The following is a 25,023-nucleotide window of genomic DNA, read 5'->3' as shown; positions in this document are numbered from 1 at the left end:
TACTTCCATTACTACTACTACTACTACTACTACTACCATTACTACTACTACTAATATGAAAACTTCTTGTTTTGATAATGCAAAAAAAACATTCCTGAGATCATTTATAATTGTTAGATTACCAGTGAAGTTTGGTGCCACAGTGGCTCGGTTGTTAAAGTGACCCATGTACAGAGGCTGCTTCCTCGCTGCAGCGGCCCAGGGCTGAAGTCCGACCCCTGGCCATTTGCTGCATGTCCCCCCCCCTCTCTCATCCCATTTCCTGCCAATCTTCAGCTGTCCTGTCAATAAAGGCATTAAGGCCAGAAGAAAACAAAAAATCCCAGTAAAGTTTACTGTTTCAGTGCACTGATGTTATTTTGGGCGATAAAGTTTACTGTTAATTATTAGATACCCTGACCTGTTACATATCTTCACCATAAGTGTTCAACAATTCAGAATTTTATTCTTCCAAATATCGGTACCGGCATCGACCCCCAAAATTGAGTATTGGTCAAGCTTTTATTAGTATTATTATCATTATTATTATTATTATTTTGTATGATTTTGTACTGTAATTTATCATCATTATTATTGTTATTATTATTATTATTATTATTATTATGCTGTATTATTATTTTTTATTATTATTATTAATTATTATGTATTATTATTATCATTATATATACATTTTAATTATTATTATTATTTTGTATGATTTTGTACTGTAATTTATCATCATTATTATTCTTATTATTTTGTATTATTATTTTCTTAATTATTGTTATTAATTATTATGTATTAGTATTATCATTATATACACATTTTAATTATTATTATTATTATTGTTGTTGTCATTTTATTATTTATTATTATCATCATTATTTGTATTATTATTGTCATTAACATTATATCAAATTAATTATTATCATTATAATAATAATAATAATTATTATTATATTATCATAATGTATGTTATTATTATTATTATTATATTATCATAATGTATGTTGTTATTATTATTATTATTATATTATCATAATGTATGTTATATGATATTTACATGCCCCAGATGGCATTTTAATGTTTGTATAATCTCTTTACCGCATTAAAACCTTTTTTCCTGCCACATCTGCTCTCATGTTTTTGTGTCACACCAACTTATATGAGTGCATCTTTGCATCTTTCACAACTCATAACGTCCTTTTTCACTGCGGGTCTCATAAACAGCAGCTAGCAGCGCCTCGCCTTGTGATTGCGCCCTGAGCGGCGGCACTTCCTGCCCCGCACCGCACCGCACCGCACCGCACGCAGGACACCGCGGCTCCTCTCCTCTCCCTCCATCCAGCCCGTCCATCCATCACTCGCATGTCTCGTTAGCCCCGCAGTTAGCAGCAGCTCAGCAGGGCCCAGCGGCCGGGCCGGTGCATCCTCAGCTTCCAGCCATGGCGTTGGTCACTCTGCAGCGGTCCCCGACTCCGAGCGCCGCATCCTCCGCCAGCACGGCGACAACGACCGCGGGGGAGGTCAGTTTTTGGGGGGGATAAAACGATGCTCCGGGTGCGGTGAGGTGCTGACCGGAGGGATGCGGGGAGGTGATGCCGGAGAAAGGCCCCGCTGATTGAAGCTACATTAGCACCGTTAGTTTTAAATGCTAATGCTAGCTAGGTTTAGCTAACGGCGGCTAGCAGACGTCTTCGAGACTGATAATAACCACGTATATCCTGCCACCAAATATACCAACACGGCCGATGTATTTGTCGTTTTTAAGTTTATTTAGCTTTCTTGTAAAATATCTCAAAAGCTGCTCAATGAGGTGTAACATTTAAAAAAAAAAAAGAGCTAGCTAGCTGAGTGTGTCAAGTGCCTTATGAATGATATAAGCTGTAGCTAGCGTTAGCAGTTCATGATGTGACTAGCTGACATTGGAAGTAACCTGTTTTTTTTTTGTTTTTTTAATTCGCTAAAATCAGAAATATGATTAAGACAAACACCATCAGCCTTTCACGGTGCTAATCCAGTCCAAGCTCTGCTATTATTCATATTAATTCACTGGTATTATCCGTGAGATTATGATGTTTTATTGTGGCAGCTTTGATTTTAGCTACAACACATTAGAGACAGTCATCTACACAAGGATATTTTCTGTGTTAGTTTCCATTTTGCTGTCTTTGCTGGCCCTCACCAGTAAGTATAGGAAAATATGAGATTTCCAGACTGGTGTAGAGCCATATAATGGGAAGGAGACTAAACTTTAAGGTGTGCTGACACTTCTCTACAGCAGCAGGGAGTCACAGCCTCAGCTTCCTTGTTTTCTGGGTGCTTACAGTAAAAGACAGTGATTGTCCCTGGCCACAAAACTGCAATGATTCAAAGATAACTTCCTTATATATTTTCAAGAACAGACATCTTCCTCATTTTTACTGCCAGAGGAGGGCGCTAACTACCAGCTACAGACAGAAAAGTTCACCTTATTCTGCTCAGTGTGACCACATCAGACCAAACAGACTTGACATCTTAAAGCTGAGTTTATTCACAACCATCAGTGTTCAATCAGAACAAAAGTCGTATTAAAACACTGCATGTTCAAAATCGTGCAGCGCTTTAAACGTCACACGTAGATGCAATTCATTGAACGCAGATTTCATCCTTTCAGAGAAATCCCTCCGTTGGTTTGCACGGCTTTCTCCCACGTACCTCAGCGTTTTTTTTTTTGCCGGAGCGGTTGGTGTCGTCCAGCTGGGTGCTGAGGTGTGACAGATGAAGCTGGCAGAAAGCTGCTGCAGCTATGATGTCATCTACTCACTGAGGGGTGGGTGGGGTGGTGGTGGTGGTGGAGTACTACTGTAGGAAAAGGGAGAACGGAGGTAAACAGATTTAATAGATGCTGGCATGAGGCGGTTAATATGAGATTATTTCACCCAATACATAATAATGTACGGTTGGTTATGCAGCGTTACATGCCTGTGGTACTCGGTACATACTGTGCCATAGCATTGCTTTTTCTTTTTTTTTCCCCTGCTGGGTATACTTGACTTGCTGCAGCTGTACAGTGGTGTTATTGAGTTTCCCTGACAGTGGAAAACCATGTCTTCATGCCCTTAAACTTTGCTTTCGTTCGCTTCAAACGCAAGAGCTGGCGTCAATTTAGCGTCCTTTGATTTGTTGTTTTTTTAAAATGTGCGAACATGTTGTGTAGGTTTTAATCTAGTCTCAACGAGGGCTGCAAAGGTATTTTCACGGCACGATAACCATCTCAGAAAATATCATGGTTTTACAGTAAATGGTATTTCGCAATATAATCAGTTACAGTGACCTTTAATCAGATGAAAATAGACGGGCCAAAACAAAACAAACGCTGTGTTATAATTTCATGATATATTATGTCCTGACGCACGTGAAACTTGATATAAACCTGAAATATTATATAAAGCATTTTTCGTAGTTAGTGGTCATTGTAACAGATAATAATACTTAGTAAATGTGTAATACTGTTTGCTGTGATAGTGTGAAACTGTGATTGAGATTGTTATCTTACAGTTTAATAATCATCAGTTTTAATACCGTGGTAGAGCTTCAAAGAGGTATCGCTGCAACCCTAGTCATAACTGTGGTTTTGTTCCCAAATGGCAAAGTTAACATCTGGGGAGGCTGTGGCTCAGGTAGAGCGGTCGCCAACCAATCAGAAGGTCTGTGGTTCGATTCCAGGCCCCTGCAGTCTAAATGTTGAAGTATCCTTGGGCAAGACACTGAACCCCAAATTGCTGTATGCGTGCGAATGAATGCTATCGCTCCTGATGATCAGGCGGCACCGTGCATGGTAGCTTCTGTGTATGGATGTGTGAATGCTGACTTGTGTTGTAAAGTGCTTTGAGTGGTCGCTAAGACTAATAAGTAGAGCCCATTTACCATCACTCTTTATTTAACACATAAACTCTTCCACTTGGAGGTTTTAAGTAGTTAGGGCTGTGCATTTAATCAAAAATATCATCACTATATGGCCAAGTGTAGTATCCAAATTGCCCAGAAGCTGCATTTTTTATTTGATAAAAGTCAAATGTGTTAAAACAGCACTGTAATTGCGTGCTGTAGTGCTGCAGAGATGCCCCTGGCCTACAAATCTTTTTCTCCAGATGTAAGAAAACATGTTTGTGTGGTACAGACCCCAACAAACGTCACGTCAACAGGATTTTATCTGTTTCTTTGAGTGAAAATGAGTGAATCATATGACAAACACAATTTTTTACCCATGTCGTGCAACCATCAGATAAAGCAAACCTCTTAACATGCTCTTACATTCCCTCCCTTATCCCTTATTGGCTGGCAGCGTGCCCAAAATTATGTAAAATGTGGTGTGTTTTCTTCAAAAAGGCAGGCCTGTGACCGAACTGAAGCAATGCTTTTAACTTACATTACTGCAGCCTTGTTAATGTTTTCACACAGCCTTGCTCATTAGCTCCCTGTGCACCTCTGCCATGTAATTGCTCGTCATGTAATTTCTTGCAGAACATGCTTTCTTCTGTGCAGCCATACAAACAATACGCTCACACTTGTTAATCAACTTTCAAGTCATGTCTGCTCCCTCTGCGTCTAGCAAGCTCCTCCAGGTGGTGTGGATACTATTAAATACATATAACACACACCTGCAGTGACTGCACTGGTATTTGCTTGCAGCTCTATATGTCAGACAGCAGTCTAAGTCTGACTTTGATTGGTGTGTACTGCCAGAAAGATGCTCAAGCTACACTCTTCTCTGCCTACAACCCTGCGTGATTGAACGATCTCTGAATACCTGAGGGCTAATATGGCTATAATGAAACAATTATATGGCTTTCTTGCATATTATATAATGACTAGGAGTGGTGGTACTTGTACTCTAAAGCTAATGATTGGTAAAATACAGTATATACAAACCTCAAGCCTGTTGCTTCTGTTTTGTGCCAGTATTGGAAATGTCTGTTAGTTCTGCCAAAATAGCTTCAATGCGGTATTAATTTTCCCTCTTATCTGTTTTTCAGGATTTTGGGAGTGAAGATGAACGGCGAATAAATCAGAGGTAAGTTTACTTTAAGTCAAGTTCAGCCCCTTGTGTTGCGTGGTACGTGGCAAGGCAGGTAAAACTTTTACACACAGGTGTTGTTGACTGACTGGATGCATCTGTCTTTGAGTCATTTAGTGAAATCTGGAGTGGCGGCAGACTAGCTGGCATCAACAGATAAGGACAGCTAAGCGTTTGTGTCATAAAACGCCTGTCTGTCTGTCTTGTTGGCACAGCCGTCAATTCCTAATAACCAACTGTAAAACCATGTTATTCTCAGTAGCCAAGTAATATGGTGACGGGTACGTCTGAACTTTTATCAGCAGAAAGATCGATGAACTTGTTCTTGAACTGTGGATGATCAGTTGAGTCACTTGGCTGTTTTGTTTGGCTGATTACTGTACAGTCGTGTATAATCATACTGTCATTTACAGAGAAAAATCACCCAATATATGCTAATTATAGCTTAAAAAGTGAATATTTATAGTTTTCTCAACTCTGTGTCCTCTAGTCAAATTAACCTATGATGATAGTAAGCAGAAAGACAGAGAAATCTTAATACCAGCGCCTCACAATAAATCTTTTTCACCCCCCAGGTTAGGACGAGAGAGCTGTTGTTTCACTCAGTTGATCATAGACATAAAATACTCTTATATCTTCTCCAAGGATAAATTAAGTAGGTCACAGTATCTTCTAATTCGACTGCCACCTTCGTAATTTTAAAGTAAATGATTGTAAGAAATCACCTGTGGCGGTACCTACATAAAGATATAAACAGAAAATATGTATGTCTACGAGGAATGCCAAATGTCAGCTACTTGGATAATAAACAAATGCCTCTTCAGGGGATAATGAAAAAAGCTCTCAAGTCCCCAATGAAATAAAATGTGAAAACTGAAGGTGTATAGGGGGTCGGGTTTCAAGGAGTTCAGTGAAGATAAACAAACAAAAGAAAACCTGCAGGCGTCCGGCTATTTGGAAGGCAAGCAGCACTTGTACAAATTAGGCCGGCCCTGATGCAGGTAGTCTAGTTGACTGGTGACCTTTGTGGTCGCTCAACTGGGCTGAAGAATAAACACAGTTTCCCTTAACTAGAGCGAAATGGGGCATTTACATAGGGGGCCCAAAACAGGGGCCTAAACAGACCAGAGTGTCTGACTGGCAATCTGTTGGGATGAGGTCTGCTGTGTGTCGGGGGCAGATTCAGAATGAGAGTGAGTCCGACCTGGGTGTCATTCCCCACCTCTCTCAAGCCTTCACAAAAGGGCCTCGTCAACCCCTGACTGGCTGGGAGGGGATCGCCCGAGGCTGCTTCCAGTTATTAATTAGGAGTCGGTCTCCACACCCTGCACACAGGTGATCTGAATCCACTGCAGTCAGTCCAGAGGGATTTTTCAAATTCAGCCCAAAGCAAAAAAAGATCTTACACTATGTGACAGCTACACACCTGTCTCCAGTAACGTGTGTTTTGTGCATGTATGGATTTGTTATCTTTAGATAAGAGACTAGTGCTTTACAAATTGCAGTAGAGTGAGTCATTAGTGTTAAAACCTCATAAAGACAGTTTTCTGTCAAAAGCTGAGTCCCTGAGGGCAGTTTGAAAGATACAAGATCTTTTCAAGTAGAAGAGCTGGAAGTTTGACTTTGCTCTTCTACTGTGTTTCTAACGTTTTGAGCATTTTGAATTTAATATCATGTAAATGTGTCTCTCAGATACAGAAAAACTCAATTCTTTTGTTCATTTTCTGCAGACTAAACAGTTTCTTTCTGGATGTTATCTTCCAAATACCAATCCATTATGTCTAGACTTAAATTAACCCACTAAAATGTAATGACTGTGTAACAATTATGTGTGTTAAAGAGCACCCGCAAATTGCAGCTGTTCTACAGGTGTCTGAATGTTAACACTGATTGTTCTTAAATATTCTGCTTTGGAAACAAAACTGAGCTGAACTGTGCTGCTTGAATTCAGTAGCCCGCATCTTATTGTAACCCAACTGCAGTGGAGTTGTTTACTCCAGATGATTTAATTTCAGTTCAGAGCAGATCAATACAAAGGCTTTTGTGAAAGCGTACATGTCTTTTGGTCCCACATATTATATTGACTCGTCAAAATGGTGACAATGATGACAGAAAGTAGGTCTTTGTCATTCTTACTGACTGAATCCTCTGTTCTAATGCGAACGTGCACTCTCGTCATGAATTTGTGAATTTATGTTGTGATTTGTCACATGTTATGACTACACTTATGACCCTGGGATAGCCGAACACGTCATTCCAAGTTTCTTCTCAGTTATGCAACAGCCTTTGCAATGTCCCCCAGCAATGCATGTCTGTGAGAGTGATCTATGTGTGAAGCGAGTCCTGTCTCGCCTCAAGATTGCCTCCCATTTTTTCAGCCACGTTATGGAATGAATTTGCTAGTAAATTCATGCTTTATAATATCACGGCATTTAAAGCCGTCTTTTATTTGACAGCCGTATTTCTCTTAAAGATCAGCATGTACTGATCTAGCCCATTATATAAACAGCCACACCTGTTGATGGACAGCTTTAACATTGCAAAGTGGGAGTACTTGCACTTGCTGTTCCTGCCTGACCTCGATAACGATGACAAGCCCAAAGGGGTTGATGGGGGCCAAAGCAAACATCGTGCAGGTGTTGGTGGCACCGAACCAAAGAGTGATTTCATCTTACCACCTTGTACAACAGTGTAGTTGGGCAAGAAGCACAGTTAGAAAAAAAATGTGTCTTTACATGTAGACATGGGGTGCAAAGAGAAGGAGGGCGGAGGACTGGTAGATTATTAGTTCAGCAGGAATAAATATCGCGAAAATCCCACTGCAACCTCAACACTTTTTTACTCAGGTAGCACAGCTTTTGAGACTGGTAATGATTTAAATGCAGTAATATGTCAAACTACTCTGTCTGTATTTGAGTGCAGAATATGTGTGGATGGTTGTGCCGTAGTACTCAAGATCGGTCTTGGTCTAAGGACCACTTTTTGAAGGTCTCGTCTCAGAATCAACCGCATTTTTTCTCTGTCTTGTCTCGTTCTCAGGCAAAGTGGACTCTGGAATTTATTTCAAGACCAGTCAAGACCACCCCTGCAGGGTTATCACTGTATTATTGTATTGATTGATGCATACTGTTCTTAATGATGGTTTCTATGGGAAGACAAGAGTCAATAAGAAAACTTCATGCTTGCGCAAAAAAAATTGTGTTAGTTTGATGGTAAGACCTGAGAAAGGATTGTTATGCACGTTCCACATTTTATTGTGCGTCATGCATGTGGGACTCCCACTGGTCTTGGTCTTGACTTGGTCTCGGTGTCTGTGGTCTTGAATGCAACACTGGCAGATGGGATGAAACGTTGGCCCTGTTCACACCTGCAATGAGCCTGCATCTTCGCTGACCCAATCACAAGTGTACAGCTCTTAGTACAGCTGAAATGCACCTAAGATCTATTGAGGATGCATTGAGATCCAATTGGCAGGACCACGTTTGGAGATGGGCCAGCTGTGACCTAGGTCTGTCCTCTTGTATTCACGTCACCCAAGACGCACGTTACTGTCAGGTGTAAGCAGGCAGACAAACTGCAGCAGACGCCCTTAATGTAGGTTAACCTTTCTTCAGTAACCCGATGATGTCATTAGTTTCCTGCTCTGGCCCTCCATGTCTCCACTGACACCTGAGGAGGTTTGTTCCTCCCTGTCCGGCCCCTCCTTCTCTCTAAACTCCCTTTCAGTGGTGTAAGTGAGAAAATGCCAGCATTATGCAACTGGCTACCCCAAGAGGAGGCCTTTATTCCTCATTGTGCAAAACACTCTGAGACCTTGAATAAACCAGCCCGTTTGCTGCCTCTGTGTAGCCTTTTTGTAGTGAGTCCTCGGTGTAATCCAACCTCTCTCACATACCGGTACACCTGGTGATTCGGAGCAGTGGCTTAAAGGGACATCTGGTCTTGTTTGGCCCTGTTCAGCCATCCATCTGGCTACTGCTGCAGCAACAAAATATACCTGAACATCCCGTCATTCATACCTGCTGCTCCTTCTAAAGCTTGACCTCATGAAGTTCCTCTGTCCAAGATCCTTCCACATCTACACACACCTGACTTATTGAGGTGTCCAAGTTTCCGCCTGGAACATGACGTCAGCATGTAGAGTTTAGTGTTTGCGAGACACCGCTTGTGACAGACGTCGTCCTATTGTTGAGGAGAATAGGAGGGCTATCTTGTTATCTGTGTCGCAAAGCTATTGTGTATGTCTGTCAGCGAATCCTCCCAGATTAACAGAGTTGTGCCACTTCTTTGTGTACGTGGGGGGAGTGCTTAGTGAGAGAGGGAAAGTGAGAAAGAAAGTAATAAGACTATTTTAGCCTTCAATGCCTAAACGGATGCTTATCTGTGGGCTCAAATTTCAGTAATTCTTTTGGGCTTATATTTGATTTCAGTTTTATATTTAACTTTCCCTCCATTCATCTAAAAATAACATTCACTACCGTTGCAGGTGCATCACACATAAAAGATCCGTCCTCCTTAACCTGTCATTGTCCTCTCTAGTAATCTAACTCATTGTGGTTTGTCTGCGTTACATCTGAGTGAGTGACAGCTAGTGCTGGCCACTTGAAGGAGAGAGACAAGATAATCTCCCCCTTGTAAGCCTGGTTATAATGAGATTGGGGAGTTTTGGGAGCTTTCCAGTTCTCTCTGCCCTTTCAACCAATGCTTGGCCCATGTGTTGAGCTCCCTGGAGGCACTACCTTGGATTCTGTTGACCCTAAAGGTGGCATGCACAGGGAGACATCCCATTAGGAAGTTTTAGCCAAAATTCCTCTGGCTGCTTTTTTTCTCCCTCCTCCTCCTCCAATTGAGCAAGTGGTCTTGTGCTTTTCCCCCGGAAGACAGAGAGACAAAACGGCACTCTCAGTGGGTTTCTGTTGGACAGCAACACAGGATCCTACATGTGGACATGTTTTGCATTGGCTAAAGAGGAAACCTGTTGTTCGCTTTGTACTGAGCCAGATCTGATGGATGAGGAAAGTAAAGAAGGAAGGGGAAATCCGCCTCTTGAATTCTAGAGGATTCACTCTATAACCCTTCTGTTTTTCTGCACACATGTTCTGAAAAGTCAACGAAAACATGTGATTGACTTTGTGTCTGTGTTGGAAAGGTTTAAAGCGCGTACCATGAACGTAAAAGTCAAACTCTTTCTTTCTTACGGGTGTGAATGTGTAACTACATGGTGTAAAAAAAAGTGTGACGAGACCAAACAGACTGAGGGATGGAGGAGACGTTCACAGTTGTGTGTTTGCCTGAGGCAGCGGGTGGAGACTGCAGTACGTCGCTCCAGGCAGGAGTCTGACTCGCTCTCACACACAGACACGCTCAGATGAGAGAGGAGGAGGAGGAGGAGGAGGAAACAAGAGGGTGTGGCATCTGAACAGACGGCACTTCTTCACTGAGCAGCACAGATGAGCGCAGGCTGTCAGTCAGTCTGTCACTCAAAAGTGGTGAACCCGTCACTCTTCTTCTTTCGTCCTTCTTTGACTCTTTCTGGAGACTGATGAAGAGGAGGTAGCTCGCGGCGGGGAGGCCCGGGTTTTTCTTTTCCAGACAACAGGATGCATCTGGTGGTAGAACCCATTCAGGAGGCCATGATGAAGATGCTACCGTATTTTGTGGAGAATGCCGTGTTGACCCAGAGTGAGATAAACCGCATGTGAGTTCAGTTTTCCTCTGAAAATGAGATTTGAGATCAAGTTTTTGCTCTAGTTTTTGATCATTTTAAAACTAACTCTACATGATATTTTGTGAGACTCTTAACTATTAATTAATTAGTTCAGTGTAGGAGTTTGACTGTTAGCTGCAGATGCAGATTATATAGTGTCATTTCAGGCCAGCAGACTGAATCAATCACTCATGTCCAGCTGATGACAGATAATGGACCTCAATCACAATAAGTAGCTGGGATTCACTGGTTCACTATTTCTGCGACAGTTTATCTGTATGACCTGATGTGTTGGAGTGCTTTTTGCCTCTCTGTCTGTAAAGGAGCTATAGGTACTGCAGGTTGTAATCATGTGGAATCATTGAGGCTATCTGGCAAGCTTTTCTGTCATAGTCTTTGTTTGCTTTGATACCAGATGTATTTTTAGCCCCGGTGCTTGTGGAGAAGCTGATAGCAGGGTGCTGCAGGGCAAGAGACAGTAGAGCCGAGGCTGTTTAATTAGGATGTCTGAGTGCAGCCTGTAAAGCAACGGGACAGCTCTTGATTTACACATAAGGACAAGTTTCACACATCCTCAAATTTCACCAAAGTGCACCTTTTGTGTGTGTGTGTTTTTTTTTTTCTGTGAAGCTATCAGGTATCACAAGCTAAGACCTGTGGACTTAAAGTTGGGTTACTAGTTCAAGATGGAAAAACAAGCAGCAGGGATTTAAACACCGTACTAAGCAGTAATAAGGCTGTAGCACTCTGCTTGCTCTTGCCACTTTTGCCTCATATTATCCATCACTCCCTGACAGTGGACAGCATCATAAATCTCTAACAGAGAACAAACAGGAACAAAAATCCACCAAAGTGAGACAAAAGCTCCTGTTGAGAAGTGTCCACCCCCGTGCTTTGTCACTGTGGAACTTGTTCTATGGTGCTGGGGGCGGAGGGAATTTATTGCGAGGTGCACAAAATGAAGTCCATTGTTCCCACAAAATCATCTGTTTGGCCCGGGCCAGCTTTTCTCTATGTGGGTTTTGAATGAGATCAGACAGAGCTGAGCGAGGGAACAGTTTCAGAGCTGCATGAAAAAATGCGATGGTGAAAGTTGTGGTCATAGATATGATTTAAATTAAGGTCTTTTACTCGTACCTGACCTGTTGGTCAGTGGGTTCTTTGTAGTCAGAGATGTATCTATATGAGAAGGTTTACATTTTTCAAGGATATGAACCAATATAGGTTTTCCCAATTGCACTGAGCAAGTAAAATGCTACGTTGGGCTCGTAAATATTGCAACTTGCACTTAAAAACGAATTAAACACATCATATTTTCAAGAGCTGATCATCATCGCAGCTAAGCAGTGAGCCATCTCTCTTCTTTCTTATCTCAGTCGAGAGTTGAACATGTGCTTTACTCATCGGGCATTTGTGAGATAACAAGGGCGGGTTCATGTTCATGAGTTGAAGTGAACAATTTTGATATTCACAAACACATACACTATGTAAGGACAGCTTGTGTCCTCAGTCTGATTCATTTACTTAAATAAGATTAAACATGAAAATTAACTTTAGTCTTAAATGTTGAACCCTGGCAATGAACAGCCCTTCCCACTAGATAATAGCACTACTGGCTAATGCAGATTTTTAGTATTACAGTAATAGAAACAGACAACAATTAGACAACAAAATAATATTACACTAGTAGCAGAATTGCTGTATGAAGCTGAGACAAGCTAGTAATACTGACACTGTGCTATACACTGATGTTGTACCTGTAATTAGAGACCGGTTTGTTTTTAGTACGGGCTTTGATTTGGTCTTGTTTCCTGTCACTCATCACTTCAGTACTTACCTAATAACGTCCTGGTTTGCCCGACTGCACACACAGAATACACCGGGCATGTGTTCCTCCCTGCTGCCAGGTAGATTTATAAATGCGCTCACATTGTTTTCCGCTGAAATAGAATGATTGAGTTCAGCCCGGAGGAAACACCTCACTTCTTTTTTATTGCAGTGTCTTATGTCATGTTGACAGCTCCAATGCTTAACTGCCTAACTTAAAAAAAGTAGTTTTTTACAGGATAGTGTCAACTGGTAATTGCTGCTGTTGTTAAAGCATCAAAAACAACTGCAGTTAAGTCAATTATTCAGGTCTTTGTTGCATTAAAACAAGCCAGCAGCAACCTGACAAGTCAAATCTGAGTGTAGCCCATGCAGCAGAAAAAAGACAGATAAGCATTCACTTGATTCATAGCTGCTGCAGAGCAGACCTGAGGTCTGCCTCTAACGTGGCAGCTGGGCTTTTCCACTCAGCTGTCGATGTAAATCACCAGCAGCAGACAAACATGATTAATGCTCATCTCTCGGCTGTGTGTACTGAACTCAACTGTCCTTTTAAAACTGAATATTTCATTTGTCTCCTGTCCCACTTCTCAGCCTAACTGTCCAACGAACAAGCTGGCGCGGTTGTGCCGGGCTGTCTGGTGTATAGCGTCTGTGTTTCAATGCATTTAACTCCTCTGTCCCGTTTGTTTTGCAGCCTGAGTGAGAGCTTCTTCATGGTGAAGGGTGCTGCTCTCTTCCTGCAGCAGGGAAGCAGTCAGCAGGGCCAGAAAGCACATCCTCACCACAAACATGCAGGTGAGAACCACAATTCATGACACCCAAAAAACACACCTTGTTATCCTCCACAATTACCCAAACTGTAGTTTGAATCTCTTTATTATCCCTGTCAGCTTCTCGTCCAGGCTGTGTGGAGCGTTTGTGTGATTAGATCATGTGCTGCGCTTCCTAACACTGCAGCAGATGTTTGTAGCTGAGGAGAGGAGGATGGAGGCTGCTACGTTGATAAGCATGTTCCAGACGTATAGCTTAGGCAGATTAGTGTTTAAATCCACCGTGAGCAAAACTTGTGTTGACGCTTAAAGGAGGCCCTTATTGTTTGTATTACCTCCTCTGTTTTTCTGGAGTGCTATAATGTGTGAAGCATACATAAGTCACATTTAATGTCCTCATCATACCCTCTATGACTTTTTTAAGGAAATTGAGTTTGAGGGAGAAACAGTTTTTGGCATAATTTGAATGAATTGCACAGGAGCAGGGCAACATTAATAATAGGTAGTTGACCTTACATGTTGTGTGTTTATTGAAGAGAAAGTAACAGTAGCCAAATTGCTTAAATTGCTCATACTCTACTATGAGAGTCCCAGTGTCCCCTTCTGCTTTCTTAGATGTGACTGGTGACTGTAGCGGACTTTTATTTTATTGATTGGAGTGAACAATGAACTGGCCAGTGTATTAAATCAAAGGCTTGTTTTTAAACTGTCACCATTGAAGGCCACAGTTATTATTTAAAAGACATAGACTAACCTGACAGCCCACTGGCATGATGGGAAATAAGAACAAGCCAACATCCAAAATGCTGCCAAGCTATTTGGCCAGTCATGGCCTGACGTTGGCAGGTTTGTCCACTTTACCAGCCACTTTGTCAAGTAACCCACATACTCGCTGGTCCTACCAAACATTTGGCTGAGAAATAGTTGTATCATTTCCAAGTAACTGTGACCTTCAGGATAAAACAAACGGTGTGAGGTGTATTGTGCAAAGCGCTTTTTTAGATTTTTGAAGTTTTAATTATGACCTGCCAAGGGACTACAGAGCTCTAAGCTAACTCTGGTACAATGCATCAAATATTTTACATGGTCCCTCTACAAATAAAATAAATTAAAGAAGAGCTAGTTAAAGGTATCCCTGCACTATGAACTGGTATCCCACCATCAGTAAGTTAAACAGGATATCTTCTGCTCTCATGAGGCAGTTTTATGGAGGAACATATTATTTCATAGAGCTTAAAATATACAAAGATACATTCTAATCTGTTACGTATAACATAAGTGTGACATTTATCACATTTTATATCATAAAAAAGGAGGTCAGTTGTCTTTTATATGTAGTACTTTCAGCAAGGGAATCTGCTAATGCCCACTAACACAGCCACTGGTGTCAGTTAAGGCTATCTGCTGGACTGGTTTGAACCTCTCACATCAACATGGACACTCGATACATAATTGTCTGTAGATATATTTATGATTCAGTGTATGATTCTCATATCTTGCACCTGTTGTTATTCAGAACAGATGCCAACTTGGCAGCCACAGACCAATGAACTCACTTGACTTTTTAAACAGTTTGATCCACTTGGATCCATCTCAACCATCAAAAACACACATAAAGGGTTTTTACCAGATTTTTCTTCCAGCAGCTGAGGACTTATAGCTTTCATAGCATTCATCGAATGTTGGAGGAATAGGTTTTAGAAGGGCCAACCATTCAAATAGTAGCTCATACAATCAAAATAGGTAAATAGTTTCTTCCTTAATCTTCCTTAATGGATCAGTTGTTTAAGGAATTATCTTAAACAACTGAAGTAGACAGCGACTTGTTTAAAGCGTGAAGAACAACCAAAAAACAACAACTCCATTGCTCCGTACAGCTCATCCATGTAATATGAGTCTCTGTGAGACTAGATTTGAAAACACAATATTTACATGGGTTGCATGCTAATGCTTTTAGCTTAGCAGCTACAATTAAGCTGTCCGGTTTATAAAGGATGTGAATAATGTCTTAATAAATACATTTTTGATCTCGGGGGCTTCCAGAGACTTTGAGTACGCTGGACGAGCTGTATGGAGCCATTTTCTGTTTATTTTCACCGTTTATTTCAGCCTTTATCAAAAACCAAAAACCAATGCATTATGTGAAAACACTGACCCACATGTTAATTAGGTGCAAAGAGTTCATGACCAGGCAGAGATTCAAACACTCTTTGTTTCATAACAGTCGCTTCAGTTGGAACCAGTCAGGGTGACATGATTTGTCTACGTGTTGTGACATTTCAACATAGTTGGCTCTCCATCAGCTTCTACTTTTGACTTGCTGTTGGCCCATCCCCACACCCTGTTTTTATTATCCAGCTTCAGCGACACGTCTTACATCAGACCTGGCACAGGGAGCAATGAAAATAAAATAAATGTATCATCCATTCATTCCTCTTCACTGAACACACGTCAGCTGATAAAGAATTGCTGAACTGGTTATATGTTATTGTGTCCAGCATGAAGACTGGTGTAAACACTAGGGAGCAGTATAACGTCAAGTGTTGTCAAAATGAAACAGACTTTATCTGGATCTTTTCATTCAAGTCAAAATGTGTCAGTGTGTATGTCCAGGTAGATTTATGATCACCAGACAGCCGGCGCTCATCATGGATCAATTTTCTTTATGATCTTCTCCAACAGGCGACTTACCTCAACACTTGCAGGTGATGATAAACATTCTTCGCTCGGAGGACAGAATCAAACTGGTGAGAGACGACATAAGTATACATCAAAACAAAAACATGCACACACTCACACAGTGACTAACAATCTGGCATAGCAAAACCCTCCAGAATGCATTTTATTGTGTACTTAAGACGCTTATTTGTTCACTGTAATTACTAGCTCATGAGAGCAGGTTTGAACACACTCAGAAGAGCATTACCAAATGTTTCCATGGTGTAGGTGTGTGTGTGTATGTGTTAGTGTGAAGCCGAGTTATTTCATTTTATGTTCTGTGTTCTCACACATCCTGAGGACCCGGTTAACCTATTACATCAAACTTGTACTGCAGTTTCTTCGCACATCCAGCTGTGACACTTGGTTGGACACAGATTTGAGCAGGAGGGTCAGTTCTCAGGGCACATTCTCTTGTGTACAATCAGAGTTTTGTGCTCGTGTAAACGGTGGCATGGTGATCAAAAAACATACCACACTAGATTTACTTGAATTAAGTATGGCTCACATGTTTTAAGTTTATCTAAGTATGTTTATTAAATCTCCGTACCTTAATGCATTCTTATGCTAAAATTAATTAAATCTGAGATTATCTCTTCCTTTAATGCCACAGCAATTAAAGGTATTTTGCTTGGCAATATGACAAAAACAGAAAACAGGATTTTTTTCGCTCTTAATCAAAAAGTGCTGACTTGACTTTGAGGTAAATTGTCTTCACCCTGTCCAGGCGGTGCGGCTGGAGAGTGCATGGTCAGATCGTGTGCGGTACATGGTGGTGGTGTACACCAGTGGGCGACAAGACACAGAGGAGAACATCCTACTGGGAATCGACTTTACGAGCAAAGACTGGTAAGAGTAAGCCCCTTCTGTGTGCAAGGGTTTGATGATCATTGTTTTCCAGATAGACAGCCATTGGTCAAAAGTTAACAGAGCTCCTGTCATGAAATGATATATAAACTGTTTGAAAAAGACAAATCTCTTTTTATGAATGCAAAAAACACTCACCCACAGACCAAACATGCACTAATTGGTGCACAGATTGTTTTTTCATGGCTGTATTTTGATAGTACAGCCGAAGGTTTAGGCTTAGTTGAAGCCTGTTGAAAATCTCAAATTTGAAGTCAGCTGCACCTTGGGCCAGATAGTTTAAAGGCATTAGAGCCCCATGGGAAGTCAGAAATACATCAAGCTGCCGTAACAACTAGCAAGCACCTGCCATTAGTTAATCTTGTTCTGTCACATCAGGAGCATCACCAAAGTTTGACCCCAGTGCGACCCACACACACTAATAAAACTAAGGTCTGCAACTGAGATTAGATTAGATTAGATTAGATAGATTTAATTTATTCCACAACAGGGAAATTCACTTGTTACAACAGCTCAAGATGCAACAAGTACAGGGAAAACCCAAACTTAGAATCGGGGGGGGGGGGGGGGGGGGTTGTAAAAGTCTTTAAATTCAACTTTGAACCTGAAGAAACCCTTCCTAGAATGCAGAAAAGTGTAGCAATAGAGGTTTTTACACATCTGTTGACTTTGCACTATTTCAGTGTCTAATTTTCTCCCTCCTTTGCCAGCAAAAGCTGTTCGATCGGCATGGTGCTACCTCTGTGGAGTGACACAAAGATCCATCTGGATGGAGACGGGTGAGTTCTCTCATAGACAACACAGCTGCAGCAGTTAACCCACTGAAATTTCCCTACTTTTTGTACGCAACAATGCATTTACACCTGACACTTGGGTTGAACATGATACACACATACCTACGTGGATGACCATCTGTTTTGTTTGCTCCTCAGGGGTTTTACTGTGAACACGGCAGGTCGGACTCACGTCTTCAAACCCGTGTCAGTGCAGGCTATGTGGTGAGTAATGAACAACCTCTGGAGACACAGTGGCGGTCTAAAAAAAATCTATCTACATGACACACCACAGTAAACCTCCATATAAACACACGTGCCAATCTGCTGCACATGTGTCACTCTGCTGCAGTGAGGCGGGTTGAGGCAGCGCTGATTAAGTCTGCCACCTGCTGACACGAGGACGCATGTGCAGAGGATTGCATAGATCTTTGAACAGATCGTTAGCACGACAGTCGTTTTATTATTTTTCCTGAGATATCTCGCAAAACCAGACTTACTTTAATCTTCTACAACTATGACCTTTATCTTTCCAAACAATCCCGATCTAGGTCAGCCCTGCAGGTGCTGCACAAGGTATGTGAGGTGTCACGCAGGTATAACTACTTCCCTGGAGGCATGGCGCTCACCTGGATGGGATACTACGAGAGCTGCATAGCTTCGGACCAGAGCTGCATCAACGAGTGGAACGCCATGAAAGACTTGGAGACCACACGGCCAGACTCACCTCCCATGTTTGTCGACAAGTCAGTAAACTTCAATCAGAATCAGACTCAGAATCAGATAAAGACTGAAGTTGAATCAATGCTACACTTGTTTTTGAGATAGTGTGAGCAACTTGCTTTCTTTGGCAGGCCTTCAGAGAGAGAGAGGACAGAGTGCCTTATAAAAGCCAAACTCAGAAGCATCATGACATGCCAAGACCTCGAGAACGTCACCTGCAAACAGGTAAAATATACAGCACACACACACACACACACACACATGCAAACAAAATAAAAAACTGCTCTGCATTTATTTTTTCTGTGGTTTCATTTTTATTGACTGCATTTATATTTCTGTGTATGAAGATTAGAGCTGCAACAATTAGTCGATTAATGGATTAGTCAATCAAAACAAAATGAATCGGCAACTATTTTAATAATCGATTAATCGTTACAGGCCTTTTTTCTTACATTTGCTGGTTCCATTTGTATTAAATGTAAGGATTTACTGCTTGTCTTTGTCATTTATGATAGTAAATGAAGAGTACATCAAAAACCAGAGGCAATCCCGGCTCTTCAAACAACAAAAAGTATCAAAACAACAAGAGGAAGTAAATATTTAAAAGCCTTTATTTTAGTGGCTAAATCAGTGGCTCCTGTTTGAGGCCCTGATGAAGATCTAATGGTTGAAACATGTCAGCTTTTTTTTCGTGATTGCCCTTTTAATGATTTAGCCACTTTTACAGTACTTTCTAATTACAGGATTGTGATTGTATTTTGTATTCTAACAACAAACTAATGTTATTTGATGGCTGCGAACAAAGACTTTAGAAAGTGTTATCAACCCAAACTCTTGTGCTGTTGTGATTCAGTCATCTTTGATCTTCCATCTTTTACGTAACATAACATTTATGTAGTTTCAGGGAAACTATTTAAAGTGAACCTTTCCCAGTGACTGATAAAAATCGACATGTTCTGTCTAATTTCTTTGGGCAGATCCGCACAGAGTTGGAACAACACATGAACTGTAACCTGAAAGAGTACAAAGAGTTCATCGACAACGAGATGCTGCTGATCCTGGGCCAGATGGACAAAGCCACCCTCATCTTTGACCACGTCTACCTGGTGAGACACCGCCTCATACATCTTTTGTTTCCCGTGAATAACTGAGATAAAAACAATAGTCTTTCCATTCAGAAGAATGACTGCTTCCCTGTCACATGATTGTTTTTAGAGGAAGAAGAACAAGCTTAGAAAGATTTGAAGTCTAAACAATATTTTCCCTCATTTGTTTGTAGGGATCCGAATGGAATGCGTCTAATTTGGAGGAGCTGCAAGAGTCGGGGTGATTTATTTTATGTTATGGAGGAACTGAGATAGCCGCACAAAAAAATATTTTCATTATGACTTGAGCAAGGAATGTTGTTGACGAGTTAACTTTATCTTTCCTCCCCAGGGTGGGCTATATCCTCAACGTTACCAGGGAGATAGACAACTTCTTTCCAGGCACATTCAGTTATCACAACATACGCGTCTACGATGAAGACGCCACTGACCTGCTGGCTCACTGGAATGAAACGTACAACTTCATTGTTAAAGCAAAGTGAGTCCTGAGAAAACATGTTGCTCATGTGTGTATCAGTTCATAAAGATCATCACAGTAGGCTCACATGTCATTTACATTTTAGTCATAGTCAATTATTTCTCTTTTTTTTTAATTATTGCATTAATATCCAAGGAGTAAATGTTGTTTTTGACTCTGTTATACAGTAACATGGATGCAGTAGTTTTGCAAAAAATAAAAAGCTCCTTACTTCAGGGCCTGTGTCCACATAGCATTTTTTTCTGAGCACCAGTGTTTTTTTTTCAATTGTCTCAAATAGCGAGTGTCTGCATAGAGAAAAGCAGCAGCACTGAGTGTCTTTTTTCCGAGCGCTCTGCCTTTTTTGTGCGGCCGCTCTGAGCGCTTCGGGTTGATAATCTCTCAACTTTTCAGATAGGCGCTGGTTTTTCAATTTCCTGGCCTAGGCGATAATATTCACTGTATTTTCTATGGATCATGTCATGCACCCACATCCTCCTTGCTCTGATGTCCCGATATTGTTGTCATAGAGACAAGACGCAAATGCAGCATTTTTTTCTCCCAGTGCACAAACACTTCATCCCAGTGCTCCTGAGTTCACAGCCAGCTTGTTTTTCTGATGTTTTAAATTCTTGCCCACAGAAAGAACCACTCCAAGTGTCTAGTTCACTGCAAGATGGGCGTCAGTCGGTCCGCCTCCACTGTCATTGCGTATGCCATGAAGGAGTACGGTTGGTCGCTAGAGAAGGCTTACAACTTTGTCAAGCAAAAGAGGAGCATCACTCGACCAAACCCAGGTTTCATGAGACAGCTGGCCGAGTACGAGGGCATCCTGGATGCCAGGTACAGCCCCCTGTGTGTGTGCACAGTGTTGTTTTGTAGTTGTAGTTTCTCACTGGACCTGTTTTTTAACATCTGCATATTATATTTGTATATTTCCAGTAAACAGCGTCACAACAAGCTGTGGCATCCAGACGCAGACTGTGAGATGGCAGAAGGGCAGCAGGGCTTGTCTCAGTGCTGTGGAGGGGAGGAGGGAGGCCACCTCACTCCAGAGCCGGGGATGTCTCCCTGCTGTGAGGAGGCGCTGTCTGATAAGGGGGCTGCGTGTCCCTCCCCATGCAGGACTGTTTCACTGGATATCGACCCCGCCTACAACAACTATTATTTCCGCCGACTCTCTGACTCAGCGCTGGACAGCGAACCATCAACGCCTGTGCGTGGCCCTCCCCTTCTTGGCATGGAAAAGGTCTTTATAGAAATCGAGGATGTGGAGCGGGACGCGCTGCTGGATGATGAGGCCTTGCCGCTCTCCCACTTTGGACCTTCAGCAGAGGGAACCGCTGCCCAGACGAGCTCTCGGGGGCCCGAGCCACTGGAGGAGCTGCGACTGAGGCTGGAGTTCAGCACAGTGGAGGAGGAGGATGAGGAGGAGGTGCAGAAGGAGGAGGCAGAGATGGAGGTGCTTATGCAGCCAGATGATGGAGGTGGCGGGGAAGGAGGCGGAGGAGAAGAAACACAAGATGTGGATACAGAGGGTAACGGGATGGACCTGGCAACCCTCAATGAAAACTCCAACAACAACAACCGTTTGAGCGCGCCACGTAACCTTAATGCAAGTTTGAGTTTTATGATTCACCTACATTTTAGAGAGAGAATGCTGTTGTTAGTTTCATGAATCCAGTTTTAAAAAGTGACCTCTGACATTTATCCTCTTTTCTCTTTTTATTTAGGAAAATGCGTTCTCCATCACTCCTTCAGTCGATGCTTCTACCCTGTCTTCTTGGGATTCAAAGTGCAAGCAGAAAGAAGATGCTGCAGCCCTCATATCTAAGCTTTGCCTTAACCCCAGTCCTCCTGAAGTCCCAAGTGCTTCAATCCCACTGTCCCATACCTCTTCTGAAGGCCTTGCGTCTTCAGTGGTACTGCTGCGCCCCTGTGGCCCTCTGTGTGACTGTGCCAACTGTGCTGCCTCCACACCCACAGCAGACCAGCAGCCAGGAGACTCGCTGCACTCGGAGCTGATAGATAATGGTGATTTATCGGGGGGAAAGATGGAGACTGAGAAAAGTAATTCTGCAGCTTCCTCAGATGCTCTCCCTGAGCTAATGAGTATGGATTTGGAGGAAGAGAAGCCCGGTGTGGCTTGCTACATTGGCCAACAACAGGAGACCCTTTTGCAGCTGCAGAGGTCTGGGCTGGTCCGCCGGCGTGCAGAGAGACTAGAGAGACTTTCAGGTTTATCCCAGCCTTTGCACGCATGCCAAAGGTCTAAAAAGAGCCCCTGTCACGCTGAGGATGAAGAGGAGATCTCTGGCTTCACTGGAGATTTCCCTAAATCCTCTACACCATGCCAAGTGCGGTTAGAGCCACTGGTGGTGCCGCTGACCAATGAAGCCTTGCTGGGGGTGGTGGGGTCCGGGTTGCTCACACCCAACTCCTCGCCTCACGGCTCCACCCTGACACGCAGCTCCAGCAGCGACAGCCTGCGCAGCGTTCGGGGGAAACCGGGTCTCGTACGTCAGAGGGCGCAGGAGATCGAGACCCGCATGCGTCTGGCAGGCCTGACCTTACCCTCGAGGCTGAAGCGGTCCAACTCGCTGGCCAAGTTGGGCAGCCTCAACTTCTCCTCGGAGGACCTGTGTTCGGCCTGCTCCTCAGATGCAGGAACACTACTGCTCCTCTCGCTGTCCCCAGAGCCTGACCCTGGCCTCGAGTGGGACTCCCCCACCACCTCCGCTCTGCCCCGGCTCTGCAAGGACCTGCACACTCCAGAGAGAGCACTACCAGGTGAGCCCAGGAGCTGACACATCAAGCGGAGGTTATAAACACTCCACCCATCCCCTCATCCGTCACCCTGTGGGTCTGGAGAGTTCAGTCAAATGAAACAAGTGAAAACAAAAAAAAAAACAATGCCAAGTGTTGTTATTAGGAGTGTACGCTCTCCTTTGCCACATAGTTTCTCAAACTGCTGTTCACAGTGATCAAAGTCATATTGCTGTATCTGACAAATGTGTAAAGCCATCAGTTCACCTCTAACTTGGTTTGATTCATGGACAAACAAGTGCCTTACGTATGAGACCAGAGGCACAGAGCTGTGTGTGTGACTGCAGGATGAGACGGTACAAGACGCTCTCTAACCTTTAACTTCACAGTACCTGATATATGTACCAAATTATGGTATCCATTGGCACTTAGATTATTTTTTACTGTCTGGTACTAAGTGGTAGCCTATATTGAACTTGAGTCCCTCAGTGGAGCATGACAGAAAGCAAAGTGTTAATAAATGTAGAGTTGTTTACCGCACAGTTTATGTTTTAGATGCTAGAGGGTTGTAAAATTAATGGTTTCCTCATGTTGCATTCACGGAGCCACCAGGCGAGAGAGTGTAATTCAGTTCATTTGCCGATGTCGAATTAAAGTGAGGAAATCAGTCTTGAAATCGTCGTGCAGAGGGGCGTGTTAATGCATTGACTGTATGTGAGACTGTGAGTGTGTGAATGGGATGAAAGAGAAGAGACGAGGTTGTGACTTTGTTTGCCAGAGGCTTGCTCACTGTTGTCAACAAACAGAACAAAAACATTTCTGAGTTTGTTGTTCCTTTGCACTGCTTTTTTTTATTGAGTGAATAGTGGTACACAGCAAGCTATCTTCCAAAATAACATTAGATTAATGTTATTGACCTCATCATTCCCGACAATGTTTCTTGGGAGAGCGGAGAGAGGAGTCACGCTGCATAGCTTGAAATCATAAAACAAACACCTAGTGTGACAGGAACTGAGGATTTATGGCAGTCAAATCGTATAATTCATGTGTTATCTGATCATTTTGGGGGGAAAAATATAAACATAAGACATTTTAGTTGAACACGAAACAAACCTTCTATACCTTAAATTAGTTCATCCTCCAGGGTTGCCAACACTTTAAACTCATTTGTGCTTTTTGAAATGTGAAAGACCAAAGTTCTTTGGCTGTCTTGACAAATTGGAAACACCATTGACGCTGTACAAAATATGTGAACTGTAATGTCAATCATGTACGTATTTAAATGCTGTCACATCTTTTTGCACCTTTTGGGAGAAAGAGACTCAGTGAAGTCATCGGGCTCATAGCTGTTAAGCTTTTTACGCTCATATCATCAGTGAGTTTGAAAAAGCTCTCGTCACACTGACGTGACAACGATCACAATAGGTTACTTCACAGTTTTGTAACCATTTTCTTTTTATATTTAAGTATGCAGTAACTTTTGTACTGTACATTGCTGTAGTTTGAATGCATATTGCACTTTTTATGTTCAAAATAATGTACTGTATGTGTTCATTATGGAAATAAACATTTCTTTTACATAAAATGCAACGGATCGTGTTTTTTCTTGCCAACACATTTCATTCAAAACAGAAGTGGGATTATATACTGTATCATCATGAATGTCACAGTTTATGACTCTCCTGAATGGGCAAACTATCACAGGCATAGCTAAATATCTGTGCACTGACTCCACTGCGATGGCGTCTGCATCCTGGAATTACATCATCACGACCCCATCTGTATACTTTGGCAGGAGAGCCGTTTTCTAACAGCCAGGTTATATAACATTTGGCTTCCCGTCACTGTTTGCATGACATCAGTGAATTACTTAAGTTACACGCTCTTGTTCTTCATATACGAGCGTGCGTGTCTGTAAAAATGAATAGTAGGGCCTTGTTTACAGTGTAGCGTGTGGCGGTGGTGGGGCAATGAGGTGGTAAAGATGTTGTTCAGTGTTTGTGTTTGAATTTACACTATAAAGCATTTCAGCTGCTGTTTTTTTAATGCATGTAACTCAGAAAAAAACAAAATGCATGTTCCCTAGAAAACTGAGCAGTCCCACTGAAATAATCATAACTAATCCTAATGAAAGAGTATCCTCGTACGAATACTAGTTCCTGCAGGTAATGTAGGCTCCACGTATGAAAAGCAGTCCACTGGTCGAGCATTGCACTACGCTGTTGGACTGGAGAGTTTAAAAACTACTGATCCCAGTGTTATTCTTCC

General features: G+C 42.3%; 1 protein-coding gene across 1 annotated transcript; it reads left to right on the top strand.

Annotated features, from left to right (window-relative positions):
* Positions 1 to 1,388: 1,388 nt before the first annotated feature.
* Positions 1,389 to 24,334, top strand: ssh1a (slingshot protein phosphatase 1a). The gene is made up of 15 exons (XM_073467281.1): positions 1,389 to 1,505; positions 4,998 to 5,035; positions 13,270 to 13,370; positions 16,028 to 16,092; positions 16,791 to 16,912; positions 17,641 to 17,709; positions 17,863 to 17,928; positions 18,255 to 18,449; positions 18,558 to 18,651; positions 19,404 to 19,532; positions 19,706 to 19,752; positions 19,864 to 20,010; positions 20,632 to 20,832; positions 20,932 to 21,604; positions 21,723 to 24,334. Exons 1-15 carry the CDS (start codon positions 1,425 to 1,427, stop codon positions 22,794 to 22,796), a joined length of 3,102 nt encoding a protein of 1,033 aa, XP_073323382.1. The 5' UTR covers positions 1,389 to 1,424; the 3' UTR covers positions 22,797 to 24,334.
* The last annotated feature ends 689 nt before the right edge of the window (positions 24,335 to 25,023 follow it).

This window comes from Pagrus major, chromosome 5 (assembly GCF_040436345.1).
Source record: "Pagrus major chromosome 5, Pma_NU_1.0".
NCBI lineage: Eukaryota > Metazoa > Chordata > Actinopteri > Spariformes > Sparidae > Pagrus > Pagrus major.
The sequence above is the reverse complement of the archived record's forward strand: the minus strand, read 5'-3'. Positions and strand labels throughout refer to the sequence as shown.

Coding starts and splice junctions, on each gene's coding strand:
- ssh1a (XM_073467281.1), top strand. CDS start 1,425: ATGGCGTTGGTCACTCTGCAGCGGTCCCCGACTCCGAGCGCCGCATCC. Junction 16,913..17,640: donor GACTTTACGAGCAAAGACTG/GTAAGAGTAAGC, acceptor CTCCTTTGCCAG/CAAAAGCTGTTCGATCGGCA. Junction 19,533..19,705: donor TCTTTGACCACGTCTACCTG/GTGAGACACCGC, acceptor ATTTGTTTGTAG/GGATCCGAATGGAATGCGTC.